Source organism: Hippopotamus amphibius, chromosome 6 (assembly GCF_030028045.1).
Source record: "Hippopotamus amphibius kiboko isolate mHipAmp2 chromosome 6, mHipAmp2.hap2, whole genome shotgun sequence".
NCBI classification, from domain to species: Eukaryota; Metazoa; Chordata; class Mammalia; order Artiodactyla; family Hippopotamidae; genus Hippopotamus; species Hippopotamus amphibius.
In genome coordinates this window covers 84,758,580-84,780,752 of record NC_080191.1, presented here as the reverse complement: position 1 = coordinate 84,780,752, position 22,173 = coordinate 84,758,580, and the positions used below count along the sequence as shown (strand labels likewise).

At 41.9% G+C, this 22,173-nt stretch overlaps 1 protein-coding gene across 1 annotated transcript in view; it reads right to left on the bottom strand.

Moving 5' to 3' along the window:
• LMBRD1 (LMBR1 domain containing 1) overlaps nt 1-1,621 on the bottom strand; it is a 107,465-nt gene extending 105,844 nt beyond the window's left edge. The window contains exon 1 of the mRNA XM_057738487.1: nt 1,395-1,621. Coding sequence (XP_057594470.1) covers nt 1,395-1,466 — 72 coding nt within the window. The 5' untranslated portion in view covers nt 1,467-1,621. The remainder of the gene's footprint in view (nt 1-1,394) is intronic.
• Between the last annotated feature and the right edge of the window lie 20,552 nt (nt 1,622-22,173).

Below are 22,173 nucleotides of genomic sequence, written 5' to 3'. Positions count from 1 at the left end.
CAAACTTTTGCTGGACCAGGCAGAGGACACAGACCGACTCTGATCTCTAGGCCCAGTGGAGTATCCCCACCACCACATCTAGCCCACATTCTTTGCAGATATTTCTGGTGATAACTCTATTTTGGGAACAGGCTCCTTACCTAAATTCTCCCAGCAGCTAAGACGGGGGAAAAAAGAACGATTTCTAAGTCTCCTGTTTCTTACAAATAACCAGCCATAGACACATTTTGGGGTGCCAAATTTTGCTCCCCTACCAAGTCAAGTGAATACAATGATCTGGAAAAGCCAGTGAACTCTCCAAGTACAGGCTTTGGAAACCACAGCCAACCTTCACGGTTTCCATATTCTTCAAGCAGAATAAAGCATGTTCCAGGGTACGCATTATTACTTTCCGGGTGAATGGTAAAGATAGCAAGAGAAGACTTTTCAAGTTTTCACACTTGGGGGAGGGGTAGTTTCTGCTGCAACATCTACTAGAAAAACATACCACAATACAGAGGTTGCAGACACAGTAGTGGAATCTAGAAAGTAAAGCAAAATGAGACAAGTCTTGATTTCAGCAAGTGAAGTAAACAGTTTTTTGGTTTGATTTTGCTGTTTTCCTAATGCAAAGTGGCAAAATACTTTGGGACATACAGTTGTCGTGTTGAAGCAAAAACAGGGTGGGCTGGAGACCACCAGGGAAGAGTGACACTGGGGAGAGGTACGAAGAGAAACAAACTGAGCTCCCAATTAAAAGGGTTTTAATATGGGTTAGGGAAGTAAAATCCAGCCCATTTGGCTCATTAAGGTCCACATTTTGCTCACTGGATAAGCAGGAACCAGGGGGCTGGGAAGGAGGTACCTGAGGTCAGACAGGCGGGTACACAGACCTTGACACTGGCAGTGACCTGGGCCCCAGCTCCGCCCGGCACAGGTTTCTCACCGTCAAAGACCGGGAAGGAACCCGAAACCCGGCGTCAGAAAGAACATCGTACGTCACCAAGGCAGGATCGAACCATGGGAAGGGCAGGCTGCAGACCCCACGACCCCAAGGGAAGGGACAAGGTGGAACCACTCGGAGGGGCAGAGCCCGCTCCCGGGGAGACGACGCGGCGCCCACGGGACTCGCGCAGGCGGGCGCTCCGGGCTCCCAGGGCCCTTCCTCCCCCCGGGGCCCCAGGCGCGCCCCCAGCCACCCGGGTCCGGGTCAGGACGCAGCCTGCACGGCAGGGACCACACGACGCAGGCAGCTAGGGGCCGGCGCGCGCCTCCCCGCAGCCCCGCCCCCGCCCCGGGCCCCCGCAGCCCCCGCAGGAGAAGGCGTGGCGAGGAGGGCGCTGGACCCAGAGGCCAGCAGCCGGGCCGCCCCTGCTCCCGTCTAGGCCCTGGGGAACTCCAGACGCCTCCCCTACCAGGAGTAGGAGGCCAAAGATGCACCAGCCGATCACCAGCTCGGCCGACGCTGCGCCCGTCGCCGCCGCCATCTTCCCTTCCGGCCGGGACAGCCCGGGCGAAGCGTGCGGAGGGGGTAGACAGGCGCTAGCGCAGGACGCGGCGCCCGCGCACCCTAAAGGTTAAAGGGGCGGAGGGGCGGAGCACTGGTTGCCTAGGAGACCCGCCCGCGAGCGGCCCCTGGCGACCAGCGGCCGGGGGCGGGGTGCGTCGAGGCGCCGTGGCGTCACGCGCTGCCGGTTGCGGAGCGGGGGCGGGGCTCTGAGGGGCGTGGTCTCCCGGAGAAGGCACCTCTCTAGAATGCTTAATTCGGTCCAGGCTGCTGGACAGGAAAAGCGAGGAGCGCACGTGTGCCATCGCGGGTATGTTTGCAGAGCCAGGCAGCCTTGAGGGATTCCACTGCCGCTGCAAAGGAAGAGGCTCCTTAGTGTCCAAGGCAGAATGAAGTGCTGCCCTGCTTGCAAGAATCTCGGACTCTCAAGGGAAAGTTTCCCAGCTGCCCAGATGACTTTCAGAGTTGCTGGCACCCGGGCTCAGCTTGAGTAGCTGCTTGACTGGGCGCTGCCTTATTGTGTGATGTTATGGCCTTTCTATTTAGATCTCTACATGCCCGTAAATTCCATGATGACTTTATACTCTAACCGTATTTGACTTTGTGAACATATCAGAATGAAATCACAGCCTCTCGTGATGTTCAGAAGTAAACAAGATACCGCCGTGGGCTCACAGTGAAGCAGAGAGAATGGTTCTGGGATGGCTCGCCTGGGTCCACTGGAGTGTGGGTACATTGTTAACCACTGAATCAAACAAACGTACTTGTAATCAAAGCGCAATTTTACGGATGAATCCCGCATCTCTTTACAATGCATTATCCCCGATATTTTTCGGGCTGGAATCCCGCTGAAGGGAAGGACAAAATGAGGAGGGAAGAAGAAAACAGAGAAGATGGTTTTAACGTGAATTGTACCATCAAAGGTGGCTTCCTGCTCTCTGAACTTGCAAGTGTTTGAAAGTGACTCTTTCCCCTGTGGGCCATTCACTTCTCGGGCGGTCTCTCTCCTATAGTTTCCTCCAAGTGAGTAGAGACATTACTATTCCAGGTAGCCGCTTAGAATTTCCCACCAGCTGCAGGGCATACTGTGGTCACTGAAACTTCTGCCTCTTTCTGCTAAGGTCTCCTAATCGTTTCCGAAAGTCTTGCTGGCATGGAGGAGAGATTTAAGACAACACCAGGCCAGTGCCCTCCCTCCCCGCCACGCCACCCAAATCCCCTGTACACGACATGATGCATGTGGCTTGCACAAGTAGCCTTTGAGAGCACAGGCCATTCTCAATGTAGCTGCATTGTCCTAGTTCTAACATTAAAGCTATGAACCCATTTTGGATATCCCAGATGGAGTCAGCCAAACTCTAGAGTCTGCTGAAGTTCTCCCATGCCCAAGTTGGGTACCAGCCCCCTCTCAGATGCAAAGACCATATTTCAGATTTCCCAACTAGCTCCCTTGAGGCCTCCTCTACTAGGCTAGGAATTAGATGGCAACATCTAACCCCAACTTTCCACACATACATCACTTCTTGGTGTTAGAGGTGGGAATTCATAGATCAGCACTGATTCTCACAGAAGAAATCTCTTCAATTTCTCTTCTCCCCCTACAGTCCATTTATTAATATTTTATTTGGCTGAAGGGCCAAGAATTTAGAATAAATTCCTTTTACATCCCTTTTTAACTCTGAATGTGAAGGAGAGTTTGTGGTTAGGAGGGAATCAAAGAATTAAAGATGATAATCTCCCCACCACTTTAAATTTTATGTGAAATTGGTGATGTTTTTCAAGACTGGAATGAACCTTCCAGCCTCCAGAGCTGTGAGAAAAAATTTCCACTGTCTCTAAGCCACCCAGTTTGTGGTATTTTTGTTAAAGCAGCCCGAATGGACTGACACTTGGAGTTACTGTAGATGCCCTTGCCATATCCCACACCCAGCAACTCATGGGAAGGAACCAGGATTTCTGTGGACTCTGTTCCATTTGAAGGTCAAAGAAATGGACATGTACAACCATCACTCCCAAAGGGTTTAGTAAGAGGAGATGTTGCAGAAAAATGTAGGCTTATCAAAATCTAGAGCCCCTTGGGGCTTCCCTGGTGGCACGGTGTTTAAGAATCCACTTGCCAATGCAGGGGACATGGGTTTCATCCCTGGTCTGGGAAGATCCCATGTGGCGCGGGGCAACTAAGCCCATGCTCCATAACTACTGAGCCTGCACTCTAGAGCCCATGAGCCACAACTACTGAGCCCACATGCTGCAACTACTGAAGTCCACGTGCCTAGAGCCCGTGCTCCACAGCAAGAGAAGCCACTGCAATGAAGAGTAGCCTCCACTCTCCATGACTAGAGAAAGCCCAGCAGCAACAAAGACCCAACACAGCCAATTAATTAATTAATTAATTAATTAATTAAAAATAACCTAAAGACCCTTGACTATATGAAGAGGGCAAGAGGCCTTTGGAGGAAAGCAATGTGTGTAAGGGAGCAACTCTCCTCCCATTATTCCTCAGTCTCTCAGCTTTTGAATAGTCTTTCCCTAAAGCCAGAGGGAGGAGGTTACACAAGAGAATCACCCATCAGGTTGGAGGTGCTGCCTGAATTTTGGGAGAGGCCCGGCATCACTGCACGTGTGGAGGGGGCTGAGACACGGGGTGCCTGGTGCTGAGGGGCATAAAGAGGTTGCTGAGGCTCATCTTGGTGCTGAAAGGATGTGGGTTATCTGCTTCCCATCCTGCCCCACCCCCCAGACTAGCGCATTAAACTCACACTGAAGGCTCTGGTGGACGCCCCTGAGGAACTACCCTTTCCACATGCCTCTTTGTGTGGAAGGCTAAGGAGATCTGCAACAGCCTCCCCTGGAGGAGGCTTTCCCGAGAATTCTCTTGTCAAGACAGGAACCCATGGACAGCAGGAAGCTGGTGGTGTGGCCCAAATGAGAAACCAGACCGGGCAGTGATGACCTGGATGATCTGTAGGAAGGTTATCTTGACACCAAAACCAGACAAAGAAAGAAAGAAGAAAACTACAGTGAATACAGATGCCAAAACTCTCAACAAAAGAGCTCATGAAGGAAAGACCATCACTCGTCTCAGCCAGTCCCAATGGCACTCAAGCTCCTCCTCCACAAGCTGGGGATAGAGGGCAGGTGTGGGAAACAGGAGGCACAAGAATGGCTTCTCATTCAGGGAGCTATAGTCAATATCCTATAATAAACCATAACAGAAAAGAATCTGGAAAAGAATATATATACATATGTATAACTGAACCACTTTTCCATACACCAGAAACTAACACAACATTGTAAATTAACTGTACTTCAATTTAAAAAAAAATTTTTTTTAATGGTAAAAACAAAACAAAACAAAAACCAAGTACTGTGGGGTAAAATTTTTTTTCTTTTTTTTTTCTTTTATTTATTTATTTATTATTTTGGGGGGGGGGTACACCAAGTTCAATCATCTGTTTTTATACACATATCCCCGTATTCCCTCCCTCCCTCGACTCCCCCCCAGTTGTGGGGTAAAATTTATAAAAATGATCTCACACGGGAATTCGTAGAAAAAAAAAAGAAAATTGAATGTTTTAATTAAAAGGAAAGAAGGACAGACCAGGCTGGAAGAAAAGTTTATGTCAATGGGACATAAAGAGAAGAAGTAGGATATAGAGGCCTAACTAGGCCTAGAACTGGAGAGTAGAAGGGTGGAGGCGTCAGAAACACGTGAGGGTCAGGGGCTGTGGAGGGGTCAGCAAACTAAAAGAGCCCCATAGCAGTGACTTCAGAACTCAGACCCAGAAAGCAGAGTCAGCCTACCCACATAAGGATAACTGCACAGGTTTCTGTGACTTGCATTGGAAAATTACATTTAGACCATAGCAAAATCTAGTCATGCATCCAGGTTAACTGTGTGTATTACACCACTGGGTTTTAACATGTTGTATTTTAAAAATAGCTGATGTTTTCACATCACTGAAAAAAAATTTATTACCTTGTTGGAAATTTAAAATATCAGACTGTCCTTCCAAATAAGACATTTGAGAAGCCTCAAAATTTGTCTTTCTGTCATTTTGTCTGTGCTTCTCTTGCTAACGGATAATCCTCCTTCTGATTGACAAATTCTTGTTTAGCTATTTTAATACCTTCAGTCAGGTTACAGTTAAGCCTTGCTGGCCTCAGATCCTAGTGACTTTGCACATGTCAGTCCTGCTCCATTATGTGTTGATTTAGAATCTCTCTCTCTGTTGTGCTCCCTGTTCTGCCTACAGGTAATGTTCTGTCCAAAGGATTTAACAATGATCTGGGGTAAACATTACCATGCACCTGAGGAAGTCTGAGCAAGCTTTTCCTCCCATTGCTACATTATCTCCTCTACTGTCATCCAGCTGAATTGGTCATCAGGACCCTAAGAAGGTCTTTTCTTTGTGGAAGAGTTTACAATGTGTTTAAAAGGTAATTGGCACGTATGATTGAGAGCCCATTTGGTTCTGTGAGAACATTTGCTCATTTGCATGTAACCCAGTGGGGGGGCCAGAGGTTTTTGCACAAGAGCCAATTCATGAAAAATTAAATATCTATGTTCTCCCTTTTTTCATTTAAAATCTAAATAGCTTTTTTTTTTTTGAGTCCTGAAGTATGTTACATCCAAAAATGTAGTTCATCTATTTCATTGTGTACAAAACTGCCGAAAAGAATATGGCACTGAAATGTTAATATCTGAGAGTTGCTGATTTGTGGACACAGAGGCAACTTTCCAATTTCTCATCCTAAAATTAGACTGTACACAGTATCATAATGTGAACTGTGAAATTTGCATTTCCATACTTCTGCAATTGTAAACTCTTAATGGATACCGTTTATATACTTCTCCTAATGGAATAAACATTTCCATGTGAACTAGTGATACATGTTAGTTTTCTTCTGGCTATTCAAGAAATATTTTATTCATAGTTTAGACATGTTAAAGTAGCATTTAATACCTTCAAGTATTTTTCATTGTGTCAGTTCCTGAACCTGGAGTTTACGTACTTTAAGGTATAAAAAGTAAATTTGGCTATACAACTTAAACATAATGTCAGAGCCAGTTTATAACATGAGTAGAAATTATAATAAAAACTGATTTTAAATATATGATATTTAAAAGTGATCCATAGCACTGTCAATAATTTTAACGAAGGAAGTTTTTTTTTTTTTTTTTTGTAACATATATTGATCTTTCTTCTAACAATTGAGCTCCTCTCCTGACTCCAACATCTATTCTTTTTCATTGTGGGGCTCCATTTGCCTCCTTTCTGGGCAGTGTTTCTCAGATTATATTTGAAATCAAAGTGTAACTTTTAGTGTTCAATGCCCACATATTAATGATTTATTGGTATAAGATATTGTAAAGCCAATTGGTCCTCTTAGTGTCTATGGGGCAAAGTAGCCTAGATTAAGTTAGCCATATCTGTAGCACAACATGAAAGAATTTAAAATTGATCTTTAAATGTAGAGAAAAAACATATGGACACCAAGGGGGGAAAGCAGAGGTGGGGAAGTTGGGGTGGGATGAATTGGGGGTATGTATATACATTACTAATAAGAAAAAAATATCAAATTGTACACTTTAAATATATACAGTTTATTGTATGTCAAGTATATCTCAATAAAAGTTCTAAAATAAAATAAAATTGTTTTCAAACGATTAATAAAGACGTTTATATGTTTTCATTTTTGCCAGATATATACTATAATTTTTCTATTGTTTTCTAATGATGCAAAGTAGAGAGTTTCCACCATTATATTCAAATTCTGTTTTAAAAAATATTTTAATTAAAAATATGAAAAACATTCATTTAGGTTTGGAAGGCATTGCAGGAAGAGGTAATATCGAGCTAGATTTTAAAGGATGAAAAAGAGTTTATCGAGAGAGAAAAAGATGGCGGCAAAGTAGAGAGACGTGGAGTGCATCCCTCTCCACAGATGCATTGGGAATGCACGGAAGGACGCAGTCATTCCCACAGAGAACCAGCTGAACACCAGCAGACAGCCTCGGACACCAGAAAGGGCTGCGGGGAGCCCGACATAGCCGGTAGGGAGGCATCTACGAGGGCTCAAAGAGGGTGAAGCGGCGGAGCAGTGGCAGACGGGAGGGAGTGAGAAACATACGGAGGATCCGCAGCGCAGCTCAGCATTCCCGGACCGAGACATCGATCCGTGGCTGAACGGAGGGTCCAGGAGCGGGACCGTGGGAACCGGAAAGCTGGTGCAGGGTGAGAAACATTGTTGCCGGTAGGGTGACGGACCGAGAGGACAGGAGGGAGGAGGTCCGCGGAGAGGAGTGCCCGTCCCTGAGAGCTGCCCGGCCATGATGGCGGCTGGAGGCTGCAGGCTCATGGGCAGGGGGGAGGAGCCGCGTGCATAGCCTCTCCCTCTCTTTCGGTGCCTCTGCAACAGGCAGTGGAAAGACGCCCTGCAGGCCACCTAAGGCGCTCAGGGATAACAAGCACCCTCAGGCACTCGGGCGGGGCTAGATTAAAACTCCTTGCAACGCCAGCAGCAGGGAGGCTGCCGAGAGAAAAAAAAAAAAAAACAGCATCAAAAAGAAAAAAACCCCGAGAGAGGCCCAACTCTAAGACTTTCTGTGTACGCCTGAGCCACCAGCGCCCTCTGCAACAGGCACCTCCAAGCCTGACTGAAACAACAGTGCGCCACTGCTCACTCACTTCCAGGAGAAGGAGCCACTATTGTACCCTCTCCCTCCCCACACACCGAGGCTTACAGACGAACCATAAAGGAACCTCTGCTGGTCACAGAATAATGCAAAAAAAAAAAAAAACCCAAGGCAAGGAGAAGGACACTTACAGCTGAGACGCTAAGGAAACAGAAATAGTAGTATCAATACCTATTGAACTGGTCCATTCTGGGATCAGTTCTGGACTTTTTTTCTTTTTTTCTTTCTCTCTCTCTCTTTTTTTTTTTTTTTGATTTATTAAATACGATCTTAGCCCTAAAGGATCTACAAGTTTCAAAACATAATTTTTTAAGGATATTTTTTATTCTTTTTTTTTTGCCTTTTTATATACTTCTATATCTAGCTAAGTTTTTGGTAGTGCAGACAAAATATCTTTCATACTTTCCTTTCATCCCTTTCTTTTATACACTTCTATTCCTTTCTTTTTCTTTGCATATTTCCAACCACATTACGCTCTTCTGTTCCCCTTTCTTCCAGCCATTTTAAGTGTATTTTATCTTAACATACTTATAAGCAACACTATGGGTCTGCTCAGACTCCTTGCTCTATTCTCCAGATGATGCACTGCCTTGGTATTAATATTAGGCTTTTGTCTTTATCTTAGTTCTTAGTACAGTTGTCTAATTACATTCTGAGAATCTCCGTTCTCTCTGGTGGTACTCCAGCTCTTTTCTATATTTGATCCTAGCTTACAAAATCTCCCTGGATTGATGTTTGTATGTGTAGGGTGTTATTTGTTGTTTGTTTGCTTTTGCTTTTGTCTCTGATTTGTTCTGATTCAGTTGTCAATTTCTGCTGGGTTTCACTTTGAATATCTGATAGCACACTGGGGTTCTGTCAGGTCTTTCTAGAGCCTTATGTCCTAACGGATTCAATAATTGTGTGTCTTATACATGTATGTGTTTCCTAGACTGAATATTTGTTTAATCCAATACTTGGACATTAGTCTGAGGCTTGGACAGTCTTCTATAAACACCTCTATCACCAGGACAAGACACCCCAAAAGCTTGGACAACCATGAGGAAACAAAGAAACCCCATGCAGGCAAAGGAGCAGGAAAAAAACCCACAAGACCAAATAAATGAGGAGGAAATAGGAAAAATGCCTGAAAAAGAATTTAGAGTAATGATAGTAAAAATGATACAAAATCTCAATAACAAAATAGAGAAAGTACAAGAAACAGTTCATAAGAACTCAGAAAAACAAACAGCAATGGATAACAAAAAAGCTGAAATTAAAAATACTCTAGATGCTATAACCAGCAGAATGACTGAGGCAGAAGAACGAATAAGTGAGTTGGAAGATAGAATGGGAGAAATAAACGCCACAGAGCAGGAAAAAGAAAAAAAAATAAAAAGACTAGAAGACAGCCTCAGAGACCTCAGTGATAACCTTAAACGTACCAACATTCGAATTATAGGCATCCCAGAAGAAGAAGAAAACAAGAAAGGGTCTGAGAAAATATTTGAAGAGGTTCTAGTGGAAAACTTCCCCAACATGGGAAAGGAAATAATTCACCAAGTCCAAGAAGCACAGAGAGTCCCATACAGAATAAACCCAAGGAGAAATACACCAAGACACATATTAATCAAACTAACGACAATTCAACACAAAGAAAAAATATTAAAAGCAGCAAGAGAAAAGCAACAAACAACATATAAGGGAAAACCCATCAGGATAACAGCTGACCTTTCTACAGAAACTCTGCAGGCCAGAAGGGAATGGCAGGATATACTGAAAGTCCTGAAAGAGAGAAACCTACAGCCAAGAATACTCTACCCAGCAAGAATCTCATTCAGATTTGAGGGAGAAATCAGAAGCTTTCCAGACAAGCAAAAGTGAAGAGAATTCAGCACCACCAAACCAGCCTTACAACAAGTGCTAAAGAAACTTCTCTAAGTAGGAAACACAAGAAAAGGAAAACACCTACAAATACAAACCCAAAACAATTAAGAAAATGGTAATTGGAACACACATGTCAATAATCACTTTAAATGTAAATGGATTAAATGCTCCAACCAAAAGACACAGACTGGCTAAATGGATACAAAAACAAGACCTTTCTATATGCTGCCTACAAGAAACCCACTTTAGACCAAGGGATACATATAGACTGAAAGTGAAGGGATGGAAAAAGATATTCCATGCGAATGGAAGTCAAAAGAAAGCTGGAGTAGCAATACTCATATCAGACAAATTAGACTTGAAAGTAAAGACTATTAAAAGAGACAAGGAAGGGCACTACATAATGATCAAGGGATCCATTCAAGAAGAACATATCACAATGGTAAAAATATCTATGCCCCCAATATAGGAGCACCTCAATACATAAGGCAAATGCTAACAGCTATAAAAGGGGACATCGACAGTAACACAATAATAGTGGGAGACTTGAACACCCCACTTACATCAATGGACAGATCATCCAAACAGAAAATAAATAAAGACACACAAGCTTTAAATGACACATTAGACCATCTCGACTTAATTGATATTTATAGGACATTCCATCCAAAAACAACAGACTACACTTTCTTCTCAAGTGCACACAGAACATTTTCCAGGATAGATCACATCTTGGGTCACAAATCAAACCTCAGCAAATTCAAGAAAATTGAAATCATATCAAGCATCTTCTCAGACCACAACGCCACGAGACTAGATATCAATTACAGGAAAAAAACTGCAAAAAATACAAACACATGGAGGCTAAACAATTCACTCTTAAACAACCAAGGAATCACTACAGAAATCAAAGAGGAAATCAAAAAATATCTAGAAACAAATGACAACGAAAACACAGCAACCCAAACCCTATGGGACGCAGCAAAAGCAGTTCTAAGAGGGAAGTTTATAGCAATACAGTCCTACCTTAAGAAACAAGAAAATGATCGAATAAACAACCTAACCTTACACCTCAAACAACTAGAGAAAGAAGAACAAAGAAACCCCAAAGTGAGGAGAAGGAAAGAAATCATAAAGATCAGAACAGAAATAAATGAAAAAGAAAGGAAAGAAACCATAAGAAAAATAAATGAAACTAAAAGCTGGTTCTTTGAGAAGATTAACAAAATTGATAAACCATTAGCCAGACTCATCAAGAAAAAAAGGGAGAAGATGCAAATCAACAGAATTAGAAATGAAAAAGGAGAAGTCACAACGGACACCTCAGAAATACAAAACATCATGAGAGACTACTACAAGCAACTATATGCCAATCAATTGGATAACCTGGAAGAAATGCATACATTCTTAGAAAAATACAATCTTCCAAGACTGAACCAGGAAGAAATAGAAACCATGAACAGACCAATCACAAGTACAGAAATTGAGGCAGTGATTAAAAATCTCCCAACACACAAAAGCCCAGGACCAGATGGATTCACAGGCGAATTCTATCAAACATTTCGAGAAGAGTTAACACCTATCCTTCTCAAACTCTTCCAAAATATTGCAGAAGGCAGAGCACTCCCAAACTCATTCTACGAGGCTACCATCACCCTGATACCAAAACCAGGCAAAGATGTCACAAAAAAAGAAAACTACAGACCAATATCACTGATCAATATAGATGCAAAAATCCTCAACAAAATACTAGCTAACAGACTGCAACAGCACATTAAAAAAATCATACACTACGATCAAGTGGGGTTTATCCCTGGGATGCAAGGATTCTTCAATATATGCAAATCAATCCACGTGATACATCATATCAACAAATTGAAGGGTAAAAACCATATGATCATTTCAATAGATGCAGAAAAGCTTTTGACAAAGTTCAACATCCATTTATGATAAAAGCTCTCCAGAAAATGGGCATAGAAGGAAATTACCTCAACATAATAAAAGCCGTATATGACAAACCAAAAGCTAACATTGCTCTCAATGGAGAAAAACTGGAAGAATTCCCTCTAAGAACAGGAACAAGACAATGGTGTCCACTCTCACCACTGTTATTCAACATAGTTTTGGAAGTTTTAGCCACAGCAATCAGAGAAGAAAAAGAAATTAAAGGAATCCAAATTGGAAAAGAAGAAGTAAAATTGTCACTCTTTGCAGATGACATGAAAATTGTCACTCTTTGCAGATGACATGATATTATATATAGAAAACCCTAAAGACTCTACCAGAAAACTGCTAGCACTCATTGATGAGTTTAGTAAAGTAGCAGGATACAAAATTAATGCACAGAAATCTCTTGCATTCCTATACACGAACAACAGAAGAGCAGAAAGAGAAATTAAGGAAACTCTCCCATTCACCATTGCAACAAAAAGAATAAAATACCTAGGAATAAACCTGCCTAAGGAGGCAAAAGATCTGTATGCAGAAAACTTTAAGACATTGATGAAAGAAATCAAAGATGACACAAACAGATGGAGGGACATACCATGTTCCTGGATTGGAAGAATCAACATTGTGAAAATGACTGTACTACCCAAAGAAATTTACAGATTCAATGCAATCCCGATCAAATTACCAATGGAATTTTTCACAGAACTAGAGCAAGAAATCTTACGATTTGTATGGAAACGCAAAAGACCCCGAATAGCCAAAGCAATCTTGAGAAGGAAAAATGGAGTTGGTGGAATCAGGCTTCCTGACTTCAAACTATACTACAAGGCCATAGTGATCAAGACAGTATGGTACTGGCACAAAAATAGAAAGGACGATCAATGGAATAGAATAGAGAACTCAGAAGTAAGCCCAAACACATATGGGCACCTTATCTTTGACAAAGGAGGCACGAGTATACAATGGAAAAAAGACAGCCTCTTCAATAAGTGGTGCTGGGAAAATTGGACAGCAACATGTAAAAGAATGAAATTAGAACACCTCCTAATACCATACACAAAAATAAACTCCAAATGGATTAAAGACCTACATGGAAGGCCAGATACTATAAAACTCCTAGAGGAAAACATAGGCAGAACACTCTTTGACATACATCAAAGCAACATCCTTTTTGACCCACCTCCTAGAATCATGGAAATAAAATCAGGAATAAATGAATGGGACCTCATGAAACTTAAAAGCTTTTGCACAGCAAAAGAAACCATGAACAAGACTAAAAGGCAACCCTCAGAATGGGAAAAAATAATTGCCTATGAAACAACGGACAAAGGATTAACCTCCAAAATATACAAGCAGCTCATGCAGCTTCATACCAAAAAAGCAAATAACCCAATCCACAAATGGGCAGAAGACCTAAATAGACATTTCTCCAAAGAAGACATACAGATGGCCAACAAACACATGAAAAGATGCTCAACATCACTAATCATCAGAGAAATGCAAGTCAAAGCCACAATGAGGTATCACCTCACACCAATCAGAATGGCCATCATCAAAAAGTCTGGAAACCACAAATGTTGGAGAGGATGTGGAGAAAAGGGAACTCCCCTGCACTGTTGGTGGGACTGTAAGTTGGTACAGCCACTATGGAAAACAATTTGGAGGTTCCTTCAAAAACTACAAATAGAACTACCATATGATCCAGTAATCCCACTCCTGGGCATATACCCAAAGAAAACCATAATCCCAAAAGAAACTTGTACCATAATGTTTAATTGCAGCACTCTTTACAATAGCCAGGACATGGAAGCAACCGAAATGCCCATCAACAAATGAATGGATACAGAAGATGTGGCATATATAGACAATGGAATATTACTCAGCTATGAAAAGGGATGAGATGGAGCTATATGTAATGAGGTGGATAGAACTACAATCTGTCATACAGAGTGAAGTAAGTCAGAAAGAGAAGGACAAATATTGTATGCTAACTCACATATACGGAATCTAAAAATGGTACTGATGAACTCAGTGACAAGAACAAGAAAGCAGATACAGAGAATGGACTGGAGAACTCGTGGTATGGGAGGGGGCGGGAGGTGAAGCGGAAACTGAGAAGAAGCGAGAGAGTAGCACAGACATATATATACTACCAACTGTAAAATAGTCAGTGGGAAGTTGTTGTATAACAAAGGGAGTCCAACTTGAGGATGGAAGATGCCTTAGAGGACTGGGGCAGGGAGGGTGGGGGGGACTCGAGGGGGGGGCGTCAAGGAAGGGAGGGAATATGGGGATATGTGTATAAAAACAGTTGATTGAACCTGGTGTACCCCCCCAAAAATAATAATAATAATAATAATAATAATAATAATAATAATAATAAAATCCCTAAAAAAAAAAAAAAAAAAAAAAGAGTTTATTAAGCAGCCTAGGAGAAGATTGAGCAAATTTTCCATCAAGGGAACAGAGTGTGTAAAGGCATAGTGCGTGAGGTACCATGTTCAGATTGCTTAAGCAATCAAGGTGTGAGTGAGAGGAATTAGCAAATTACAAGACTATGTCTTGAGTAGTTGTATATTTCCTAGTAGGAAGCTTGGGCTTCATCCTATAGGTGATAAGAACAGTGAAGTGTTCTAAGCAGGGGACAGATACAAGACTTGCTTTTTCAAAAGTTCCCCTTGAGATAATCTGAATGCTTGGGCTGCAGGTAGGGAAAACTTGAAGCAGGGATTTATTTCAGTTAAGATGCTATTGCTACAGTCAAAGCAAGAGATGATGAAAGCTACCCGAGTCTGTCAGCACGAAAGGAGAAGATAAATTTATGATAGAGTAATAAAGACTCATTTTCAAGATGTGGTGTCTAAGTATGGAGGGTGGAGAGAGGGAAGGGGGAAGATTTACTGCAAGGCATTGGTTTATACAGTTATGGGAGCTGGCTAGGCAAGTCTGAAAGCCATAGAGCAGGTCATCAGAAGGCATGCTGGAAATTCTCAGGCAGGAACTGACTTTGACAGTTCTCAGGCACAGTTTCTTCCTTCTCAGGCAAAGCACAATTCTGCTCTTTAGTGTTACCTGAAAACTGGGTGTCTTGGTGGGTGTCAAGCCAATGGACACAACGAAGCCAATGATCAGGAGAAGAAAAGATTTATTACTTGCATCAAGTAAGGAAAACAGTGAGGATCCTCGTCCAAGCAGTGTCTCCCTGACCAGCAAAATTGAGGAACTTTTATTTTTGTTTTTTTTTCCTGGCTGCATTGGGTCTTCGTTGCTGCACTCTGGCTTTCTCTAGTTGTGGCAACTGGGGGCTACACTTCACTGTGGTGCACTGGGTTCTCATGTGGTGGCTTCTCTTGTTGCAGAGCATGGTCTCTAGACCCACGGGCTTCAGTAGTTGCAGCACACGGGCTCAGTAGTTGTGGCACACAGGCTTAGTTGCTCCGTGGCATGTGGGATCTTCCCAGCCCAGGAATTGAACCCAAGTACCTAGCGTTGGCAGGTGGAGTCTTTTTTTTTTTTTTTTTAGCTCTTTATTGGAGTATAATTGCTTTACACTGTTGTGCCAGTTTTTGCTGTACAACAAAGTGAATCAGCTGTAGTTATACATATATCCCCATATCCCCTCCCTCCCGTGACTCCTTCCCATCCTGCATATCCCAGCCCTCTAAGTCATCACCCATTATCGAGTTGATCTCCCTGTTATGTGGATGGATTCTTAACCACTGTGCCACCAGGGAAGTCCTTGGGGAAGTTTTAAGCTAAGGGTACATGCATGTATATTCATAAAGGGGCTTGTGCAGAGGAGCATTCAGCATGGGATTGGGGCAAAGGTCAACAGACTCCAAGCTTGAGTTGATTGAAGTCAGGAAAGTCAACATCATCCTTTCATCCTCCACCTGTGTGGGAGCCTTAGTTCCTATAGAATTCAAAGATACATTATTATGTAATATATTCCTTGAGGAGGAACTAGGACTCTGCTTTATGGCTGCACTATTGTTTGACTTCATTTTCTCTGTTCCTGCATCCCTTTGTTCCCCTAAGATCATTAATTATTGAGACCTGTTCAAGGAAAAGCACTACGGCCAGGCTTAGGCCAAAATGACTTCCCTATGTCAAGAAAGTCATTCCTGGTTCTCTTTCTCCAGGGATCCTCTAATTTATCTGCTTGCATTAGGGCCTTTTGATGGATTGGATCAGACCTATCCAGATTATGGAAAATAATCTCCTCTACTTAGTCAACTGATTGTAGATGTTAATCACATCTACAAAACACCATCATAGCAACATCTAGTTAGTGTTTGAATGAATAATTAAGTATTCTAGCCTAGACAATTTGACCCATAAAACTGACCATTATATATTCTATTTAGGATTCTGAATTGAGAGATGTGGAGTGTGGCTGTGACACTAATTAAGATAGGGAACACATGAGGAAGAGCAGATTGGGATTGAGAATGACAGGGAAATCTACTGTGTTTCATAGATTCTCGGATGCACTTTCTCTTCGTTACATTTTGTCATCTTTGAAATTAGGATGCATCTTATAATTGATGAGTTCTTACCACTATATTGACTTTTTTTTCTTATTAATTTATAAAATGGTGCTGTACTTTACAATCAATGACACCTTAGGTTGAAGGAAACATGGTGGTGGGTTTGGTTTGGTATTTTGAATTCGAGGTGCCTGGGGGACATGGATAGTGCTAGTTCGTAGAACATGCAGGTAGAAAACTTAATGAAACTAAGCTGAGAGGCTTGCCATGGAACTTGGATTTTTAAAGTCACTAATACTCAAGTGAATGTTGAAGCAATGAAAGTGGGTGAAATCCTTAGGGAAAGCAGGTAGAGTGAGAAGAATAGTCAGCTGAACAGACAATGCTAAAGATGATCCAACTTTAAAGGAGGAACAAAAGGAAAGAAGTGATCAGAAAAAGAGAAAAGGAAATGTCAGAAGCAGAGGTAGCAGATAATTTTAAAAAGAAGCAAATGATTATCAATGTCAAATGTCATGAGAGGACCAGTAAGTACCGAGCATGTAACTAATGACTTCTAGGCTGATTTCAGTTGGGTGGGGAGGAAGAAGACTGGTGGATCGGATTGAAGAATGACAGAGAAGTGGGATGGCAGAGGTCATGGGTGCTGTTGCTGAACAGGATGCTGTAGCAACAGTTGCTAATCAGGGAAGGGAAGGGATGCAGAGGAGAGGGAGGAGCAGTCAAGAAACAATAGTGCAGCCTTGGGGCAGGGTCCTGGTTCTGCCTGAAGTGATACACATAACAATATTTTTGAGCTTATTTATAGAACTAAAACCCCCAACAAATGGAAGATGTTAGCACTCTTCATTCCAGAGAAGGTCAGTTTGATAACCTCGAGAAGTTCATCATTCTTTAAGGAAGCTTGTCTAAGGAGGGATGAACTGATAAAAGAAAATAAATGGAGGGGATAAGGTCAATGGTGGTTTCCTTAGAAATGACTCAGACTTGAACTTGTTTCCAAGATCAATAGTAAGGCCATGGGCCATGGCTAGCATATCAATCTAAGTTTGGTTATCATATCATTTGATTGACAACTTGAACTCCAAGTGAGAGAAAGGAGATGGGTCAAGCAGCCAGAGCCCACCCAGAAGAGGTGATTCAACAGTTTAATTGCTGGACTATTACAAAGGTGTGAGTAGGACACAGGGAAACTAACCCTAAGGTTGGCAATAGCAGGGATTTCTCAAAGAATAAGGATAAGAAGTCACTAGAATCTGGAAAGACCTATAAGCTTAGGAGAGAGCTGCCACAGTCCCCCAAGGAGAGATCCATGGGGCTGAACCCCCTGACCATTCCTTCCTTCCACCCTCTTGCCTCCCTCAGTGCCTCCTTTTGGATGACTTTAGCAGGAAGTGGGGATGAGGGGGTGGGGTTGGGAGTGTGGGGAGCAAATGGAAGGTACTCAGCAGAAGAGAGATGTGTGCACATGGAAGTAAGACCTGGGACAATGGTACTCCTGGTAAAGACAAAGAGATTCTGTGATGTATTCTAGCAGTAGTGACCAAAAAATGCTATTCTAATTTTTGCCTAGTTACTGGAAAATTGATATTTGAAAATAAGAAAAGGCCCAATATCCTTGTCTAATTTGATTCCATTGTTCATCTTGTATTGCATATAATGAAAACAATAACATATACAGTTTTAAAAAGATTTGAATTCTTTGCAGAACTAAACTACTGATGTCATCTTTATATTAAGATACTGCTTTTCATTAAAATGATGCTTTTCATTTCAAAAATTTGAACAAATTGATGTTTTAAAAAATAACTGCCACTGGTTAGATTTAGCCCTGGGGGGGTGGTGGAGTCAGTGTTAAAACTTTCTGTAGGTCTTGTAGACCAAGTGACTTCAGTAATGCTGATTGCATATCTATTTCATTTTTAGCATCATTATAGACAATCTTTAGCTAGCTGACAATTTAAGGACTGTATCAAATAAAAAGCCAATGCAATTTCTACAAATATGAGACCTTAGTGAAACAGCACCTAGAACTAACACATTTCAAATTTTGATTTTTAAAATTACTCTCATCAACACATGTGCCACATGTACACTTTCTGAATTAATAGCTCATTGTCATTCAGAGAAGCTTTTTCTCATATTAGAGTAGAAGTCAGCTCTGGCAATAAATTTGATAGAAAATTCTCAAGAAATTTCCCTTTCATAACTTTTAAACAAACTCAAAATAATCCCACTACTTTTTCTTTGCTAAGCCATAAAAACCAATTAACAACTAATCAATTCAAGAATATGCTTAATTTTGAAGGGAATATGGAGGCTTGTAGAAGATAAGGAATTGTCACATTTCCCATTTACAACTAATTTTTTCCTCAAGTCAGTTTGCAAATTCAAATTTTCACAACTTTATTTTTGAGACTCATTCAGTCTTTACCTTTATTTATCTACCCAAGTCAACTACATGTTTACTGTCATCTAATTGTCTTGTAACTGAAACCGAGCAGGACCCTGCAGGGCTCCTGGGCACAGAAACCTTTCTATGCCCCTGTTTCTTGTTTGTAGGGAATAGACTCCAGCCTCCATGACCTTCCCTGCATTCCAAAGGGCAGATTTGAACATTTGCTAATCAGGGAAGGGAGGGGATGCAGAGACAGGGGATGATCAGCCAAGAAACAATAGTGCAGCCTTGCGGCAGGGTCCTGGTTCCTCCTCAAGGGATATTCATAACACTATCTTTGAGCTCTTTTACAGAGCTAAAACCCCAACAAGTGAACGATGTCAACATTCTTCATTCCAGAGAAGCTCACAGTGTAATAACCAAGAAGCTCATCAGGAGACCACCTGAGGCCAGATTAAAGGAGTGCAGGCCTTGCACACACCCTGATTCTTATCAACAATTCCATCCTTGAACCACTGCTCTAAAACTCACCAAATCCTCCCAGGTTGGGACACAGAGTTTTGAGGAGCACAAGCTCACTCTATCCCCCTCTGCATGGTGAAGCAATAAAGCTGTTCTTTCCTACTTCATTGAAAACTCTGTCTCTGAGATTCAATTCAGCACTAGTGCACAGAGGCTAAGTATTTGGCATCATAACTTGTGTGATTCTAGGGCTACTCATAATCCAGTTTTATGGACTCACCTTTAAAGAATTACCAGTTGGGCATAAAAATGTAATTAGAAGCAAGTGAAATCTTTATTCAGTCTCTTAAGAAATCACCAAAGGATGATTAGGGTAATCCAACTTCTTTAAAGTCCTCTTTAGACCTTGCTCTCATTTTTGCTCACATGTCTGCAGGTGCAGAGTTACAAAGGTTGTAATGTAACTTAAACTTTAATGGCCTGCTTGCACAGGCATGTCCCATGGTCCCTGAAAGAGGCCCTAGCAATGTGTCCCCATGATCTCATGTTTTTTGTAAAATGTTTGAAAAATAATGTATTTTTCATTTTCATCTTTTGACACCACTGTCTCTTTCCATTTACACGGTCTCTCCATCACACTCATGCTCACATGAGTATGTTTGAGTGGCCACAGGCATTCTGAGGATCCAGCTCTGGGTAAGTGGGTTGGGGTTCCACTTAGTTTGGGTTTAATGGAATGTATTAGTGTGGTTTGTAGTTATGCTTACACATAGTTAAATTATTACTAGGCATCTAAGTGTAGCAATGGCTTCCAGGAGCACTCTCACCACACGCTATTCCAACTGTGATGTGATAAGAAATATATCTTGTTTTTGTCCCTGATTTCTGACACAGCTCTCCTTTTAAAACACTTGGAACTTCCTGAGTAATAGGAGTATCATTTGTTATTCATAATGAGCTCCTTTTCATCACTTCTAAGTTGACACTAACAATGTAACTTAGGGTGGGGTCCCTAGAGAGCTTCAGAATGGGGCTGGTTACTACAGAGACCCCATGATTAGAGGGTTGGAACTTTCAGCCCAACTCACGGATCTCAAGAAGGTCGGGGAGGGTTGGAAGTTAAGTTCTGAAAAAACTTGAACAAGACTTGTGAGCTTCCTGATTGGTGAACACATTCAGGTGCTGGGAGGTTGCTGTGCCTGGAGAGGGCATGGAATCTCCATGGGCTCCCCTCCACCACACCTGTCCCATGCATCTCTTCCATTTGGCTGTTCCTCAGTTGCACTCATTATAATACACTGCTAAACCTAAGTAAAGTGCCATTCTGAGTTCTGAGAGCCATTCTAGCAAGTTTTGGAGCCTAGCAAATTATCAAGGGACTTGTGGGAAACCGACTTAGAGCCAGTCAGTCAGAAATACAGGTGACCCAGTACCTGAGATTGCCATTGAAGTAGAGGCAGTCTTGTGGGGCTAAGCCCTTCGACTGGTGGGATATAATGCTAATTCCAAGCGGATAGTGTCAGAATTGAATTCAATTGTTGGACACCCAACTGGATTCAGGAGAATTGGAGAGTTGTTTGTGGGTGTTGGTAAGTACGCCACAACATAATTAGCCCAGGATGCAAAGGCCAAGACCAGAGCTCTGTGTTGTGATAGGAAAAAAAAAAAATCTCATTGTCCAGCACCAGAAGTTTCTGAGTGGTGGAGGAGACACAGTTTTGAAGATATGGAGCCAGAATCAAGTCTGGGAAGATTTTTTTTTTTTTTTGGGGGGGGGGGGTATTTTTTGAACCATTGTATTTGTCACCTGTTAAATTTTTCTTTTTCTTTTTTTCTCATTCTAAATGAAAATTAATGTTTTAGTCTGTAGGGGAGCAAAATTTACCAACCCCAAACGTATCTCTTTAGCATGTGGATTATTTTGAGCTGGAAATAATTCAGGCTCAAAATACTCAGGAAGAACATTTGACCTTCCCCCTAACTGCCTAAAAGAATTTGAATAGAGGGCCTCTTCTTGGAATAGATAGATCTCTCACCAGAGATCTCTGCAAAATCTATGGGCCAGGTGTGGTGGGGGAAACTCGGCAGGGCCCTGAGATCAGAGTCCACTCTGTGTCCCATTGTCTCTGGTGGCTCAGCAAAAACATCTGTTTACTAAACATGTGCTTTCCCATCTCCATGTAAACTGCTCTCCTTCCCTTTAAGTTCCAAACCACTCCCCCCAAACATCCTCCTTTGTCTTTAGCTGAAGGTGGTGTTTAAGAAAAGGGCTTCAGCCAGTTTGTTAAGTTACTCACTTTTCCTGGGGTCTCTCCCATGTGTACATTTTATTTTTTATTTGTTTTTAAGAACTTTTATTGACATACAGTTAACAGACAATAAACTGCATATATTTAGAGTGTACAATTTGGTATCCCAATCTCCCAATTCATTCCCCCCCCAACCCTCCCCACTTTCCCCACATGGTGTCCATATGTTTGTTCTCTACATCTGCGTCTCTATTTCTGCCTTGCAAAAGGGTTGATTTGTACCATTTTTTCTATAGTCCGCATATATGTTTTAATATACGATATTTGTTTTTTTCTTTCTGACTCACTTCACTCTGTATGGCAGTCTCTAGGTACATCCATGTCTCTAAAAATGTTCCAGTTTCATTGCTTTTTACAGCTGAGTAATAATCCATTGTATATATGTACCACATCTTTTATATCCATTCATCTGTTGATGGACATTTACGTTGCTTCCATGTACCTGCTATTGCAAATAGTGCTACAATTAACATTGGAGTGCATATGTCTTTTTGAATTATGGTTTTCTTTGG